This window comes from Nicotiana attenuata, chromosome 6 (assembly GCF_001879085.1).
Source record: "Nicotiana attenuata strain UT chromosome 6, NIATTr2, whole genome shotgun sequence".
NCBI classification, from domain to species: domain Eukaryota; kingdom Viridiplantae; phylum Streptophyta; class Magnoliopsida; order Solanales; family Solanaceae; genus Nicotiana; species Nicotiana attenuata.
The window spans coordinates 85,462,789-85,467,751 of record NC_031994.1 but is presented as its reverse complement, the minus strand read 5'-3'; the positions used below and the strand labels follow the sequence as shown (position 1 = coordinate 85,467,751).

Below are 4,963 nucleotides of genomic sequence, written 5' to 3'. Positions count from 1 at the left end.
CCCCACCCAAAACCCATCTTTAGATTTCCCACCGCTGTCAGCCCAAAATTTCAATAGACAGATTCCAAGAGTTGAATTAACTGGAGCTGTTGATTCTACCTCAACTAGAGGTGCTGCCAAACCTCATACAAAGGGGCACTATGGATCGACCATCAATCGCTGAAAGAAATCGAGTTAAGCTTCTTCCTAGAGCTTATGAGGTTATCAATGGCAAACCCATTGCCATTTTTACAAAGGAAGAGAACGATATTTTAGCACAAACTTGCAAATGGACAATTATAGGTAAGTTTCTTCGAATTCGACCATCGATAGATATTATCCGAAGTGAATTTTCTAAAAACTTCCCAGGAAAGGGAACCATCAAAATTGGGGCTTATGACATGAAACATGTGTTTATTAATTTTGACAATGTGGAAGATCATGCGGATGTCAGCTCTAGGAATTTCACTATGATAGGATCAGATACTGTGATGACACTGGAAAAATGGACCACGAAATTCAAACAGGAAGGAGAATCTACACATGCTCCTGTTTGGATTACCCTTCCAGACCTTCCATGGCATTACTACGAATGGGACGCCATTTGCCGCATTGTTGAACCTATTGGTATACCGCTGGCTATGGATAAGGCTACTATTTCCAAAACTAGACCTACTACTGCAAAGGTTCGTATTGAGATTGATCTTACTAAATCTATCCTTAAAGAAGTAAATGTTGAGATTAGAAATGTAGAAGGCAATCTTGAGATGTTCACTCAAAAGGTGGAATATGAATCCATCCCCTCCTACTGTTGTCATTGCAAGATGCAAGGTCATTATGATAGTTCGTGTAGAATTCTACATCCGCAATTGAGAAACGATGAGAAGAGTACAATATCACTGCACAACAATAATGCACATAACAAAGGTCTTGCCTTCAGTGGGAAACAAAAGGACCAGAGGAAATATCAAGGACCAAACCAGAGAAGTAATACTACTACCATCATACCAAACAAGATACTGCCAAGAGGAGATGAGATCAATAGTAGCCACGACCAAACAAATGAAATCGAAATGGAAGAAGGATCCATCGATGAAGGTCGGCAAACTGTGTCAAACAAAAAGGGAAAAGGCAATAGCTACAACAACTCCAACATAAAAAGTGCCAAAGATACCACAATAAAAACTACAGACCTCAAAACCAAAAATATTGTTGTCGAAAAGGGAGGAGCACAAACTCCTAAAACAAAGACTACTAACACTACTGTGGTAGTAACTCACAATTCCAAGGGACATGTGGAAAGCATGGATGTAGTGAGGCCCGACAACAAATACAATATTCAACAAGAGGGCAACAAGATCAACCATATGGAAACAAAACAAACTAGATTGGATAAAGATCTGGAGGCTAAACAAAGGAAGAAAAAAATTTTCAAAAGATAAAGACCAATGCTAGTGAATCAAAGCATAACAAGAAAACTGTCTTTTCAGTAGAAAAAGAAGAAGACACAGAAATTGATCTTTGACTACTACAAGTTCAAGAAGGAAAAGAACAGATTGTTTCGAGAAAATCCAAAATATTTATTTCCAAAGCATTCATTCCACCTGATGTATCCTAAGGAAATGAAGAACAATTGCATCAACATAGCTACCAGCAAATTGCTCCGCTATTTGGTTCGAAGTCAATGCTCATACCAAGAATATGCATAGGAAGAGAAGATAGTGTTAGTGATCAAGAATATAACGGGGAAATTGAACCAGCCCCAGATATTGAGAACAACACCCTAAACGATACTTATGACAGGTTGGAAGAAAATTCTATTTTTGATGATACTGCTTACAAAGACTGTATGGCAGATATTGATATGGACAACTCATTAGAAGAGTATGACTCTTCCAAGTCTGATGATGAGCTTGTCAGAAGGACTAGAGACCCTTTGAATATGGATTATGTGGACAATACTACCACACGATTCCAACAAAATATTACTTACTACAACAATCTATCTCCCAAAATGGTTTCAAAACCTCTGATGAGAAATTTGTTCCACCACCTCTGGTTGATACAGACAACAAAGATTGTAGACAAAACCTAACCCCTAATGTTTCCCATGATTAGCACACTTTCATGGAATATTAGGGGGATAAGATCCCAAGGTGCTGCTGAAAGACTAAGTATCATTAAAAATGAGCATAGAATTCCCTACATGTTTATTCAGGATCCTATGGCGGGGGCTAGAAATATTGATAAATTTAAAAGGAAGCTGGGATATGAATCATGCTTTCACAACTGCTCTAATAAGATTTGGATCTTCTGGTCTTCTGAATGTACTCTTGATATAGTGGAAGATAAGGAGCAGTATTTTGGAGAGCGAGAAGCGGAAAAAAGCGAGGAGGCCTTGCTTCACCGAAGCGAGAAGCGCGAAGCGAAGCGCGCACTTTTTTCATGTGAAGCGCAATTTAACACATAAATAAAAAAATTAAATAGGCATAGATAAATGGTCAAGAACTCATTAAAAATAACATATTAAGCAAATATTTCAATTCTTTAATCAAGAAGTAAATAATAGATACTAAAACTAGATAGTGAATAATCCTCAAAAGTCATAACATATTAAGCAAATGCAAAACAAAATCACAAAAGGAGCAACAAGATCTCCAAACTTTTGAAGTGTCATCATGTTCGAGTTATTATATTGGTCATCATTTTCTTCTTCTTCATCGGAGACTTCGTCAATTAGGGTTCTACTTGTACATGTACTTGTACTTGTAGATACTCTTTCCTTGCTCCTTAAAGTACTTCCCGTAAAACCATAAATATTCTCCTCAACTCCACTTGCCATAGCAACATGACCAAAAGTGAGACCTTCTCCTTCAAATACTTCTTCTTCTTCATGATTTTCGACGGCTCCGGTTAGCCATTCATTTGCTTCATCAATGTTATCCAATAAAACTGGATCAATGATATTGCGAGCTTTGTAACGACGAGCCAATGTTCTATTATATTTTACGAACACGAGATCATTGAGTTTCTTTAGCTCAAGCCTATTCCTCTTCTTAGTATGAATCTGCATATAAGTTGTAGGAAGTAATTAAGAGGAGTACTTAGGACAATTGAGATACACTTTAATTTAGTAATAATGTAATATAGCTTCTCACATGTTCATAAACACTCCAATTTCTCTCGCACCCGGATGAGCTACAAGTTAAGCTTCGAATTCTAATAGCAAATTGTTGCAAGTTTGGAACTTCATAACCAAACTGCATCCACCATTCAACTGTAGAAGTATTATTTTAGAAGTTAATAACTTAAAAGTTAAAGCTCTAAAGAGTAAAACAGTTGAAAAAACTTGCTCACCTGGTGCCAATTTGGTTCTGCCTCAAATGGCCGAAGGTAATCCAAGTATTCCATCGGCTTGCATATGCACACCAAGCTCTTCCCCTATTTTGTCTTGCATCGCTTCATCTGGCACCAACTTCGCAACACATGCATGATACCCCTTCCATACGTCTATATCTAAAGTCTTCTTCTCGTTATTTTTATAAAAGAATTCGGGGTTCAAAATATGCCCTGCTGCATGTAAAGGTTGATTAAGCTGATCCGTCCACCTTTTATCAATGATTTCAAACACTCTCTCATATTTTCTCCTATAATGATCAAATGCCTTCTCAATAGTTTCTTTAGCCCTATCCATGGCTTCATAAATGTATCCCATTGGTGGTTTTCTCTCCCCATCTACCAAACGAAGTACAGTAACCAAAGGACTACCAACTTTAAGTGCTTGAACGGTGTCATTCCAAAAATATGGACTGACAATAAATCTCACAACTTCTTTCCCAAGAGCTTCCTTAGCATAGATACTCTCACTCCATTCGGTTGACATGAACAAGGTTCACAAATTTTTCTTTTGCAGGTAAAAGCTATGCAAAGTAGCTGTTGCAAATCTTGTCTTAGCAGGTTTCACCAAATTTCTTTGGTTTGTGTATCTCCTTATCATGTTCAACAACAATGGTCTTTGACTAATGTAAGAGTGTATCTTGATCGACTTAGCAAAAACTGTAGGAAATAAAATTTCATAGTTAATAAGTATAAACAATTAACATAAAGGTTAAAATACAAAACAAGAACCACTTGTTCACCTGTAGAATATGGGGCTAACTTGAAAATGTCACCAAACACCAAGTTGATACAATGTGCAGCACAAGGAGTCCAACAAATATTCAGGAAAACTCCTTTCAACATGTCATCCGCTTTTTTATTCTCACTTGTGTTATCAGTAACAGCTTGAACCACATTTTTGGTCCAACTTTCTATATTGTCTTCTCAAGCAAGTTGAACACTTTATCAGAATCGGTTGAAGAGTCACTAGCATCATAAGATTCAAGAAACACACTACCTCACGGAGAATTCACCAAAACATTAATGACCATTTTTCCATTTTTTGCTGCCCATTTATCTATCATAATGGAACACCATAAGTTTTCCATTGCACCTAATGCTCCTCGACAATCTTGTTTGTCTTCTCCACCTCCTTTTTAGACAAGGAACTCTTACTTCGTGATAGGTTGGGGGCTTCATTCCTGGGCCATATTAGCCTACAGCCTCAATGAATTCATCAAAACTATCGGTGTAATTTACACAATTAAAAGGGAGCCCTGCATCATACACCCACCTAGCAAAAGCATCTACATCGCACTCCCTTAAACTCTTCCTACAAGAATCTAAGTCAATAGCTTCACCCTTTCTCTTTTCATTTGGTTTTTGCGAAAAAAAAAGATTAAGAGGACCTTTCACATTGCTACCGGCGGTGGATTATTGTTTATTGTGAAAATGATAATAACAATTAAATTTGTTGATGGGACTCTAAAAATACATGATCTATTTTAATGCTAGTTGTTAAGTAGTCGATGCTATGTATATGAAGTTTAAGGACGAAATGCGAGCTAAAATAAAGTTATAATCGAACCGATGCGTTAGCTGTTCA

The 4,963-nt window shown here is 37.2% G+C and overlaps 1 protein-coding gene across 1 annotated transcript; it reads right to left on the bottom strand.

Annotated features, from left to right (window-relative positions):
• Positions 2,576 to 3,862, bottom strand: LOC109228059. Its single transcript, XM_019393241.1, has 3 exons — positions 3,409 to 3,862; positions 3,138 to 3,256; positions 2,576 to 3,046 (listed from the first exon to the last, which is right to left on the bottom strand). The coding sequence occupies exons 1-3, from the start codon at positions 3,860 to 3,862 to the stop codon at positions 2,576 to 2,578; spliced, it is 1,044 nt and encodes a 347-aa protein (XP_019248786.1).

What these genes read in the sequence shown, in the direction of transcription:
- LOC109228059 (XM_019393241.1), bottom strand. Translation starts at nt 3,862, where the DNA reads ATGTCAACCGAATGGAGTGAGAGTATCTATGCTAAGGAAGCTCTTGGG. An exon ending in CAAAATAGGGGAAGAGCTTG is followed by an intron (nt 3,257 to 3,408) that starts GTGTGCATATGC and finishes ATACTTCTACAG; the next exon opens with TTGAATGGTGGATGCAGTTT. An exon ending in ATTGGAGTGTTTATGAACAT is followed by an intron (nt 3,047 to 3,137) that starts GTGAGAAGCTAT and finishes ACTTATATGCAG; the next exon opens with ATTCATACTAAGAAGAGGAA.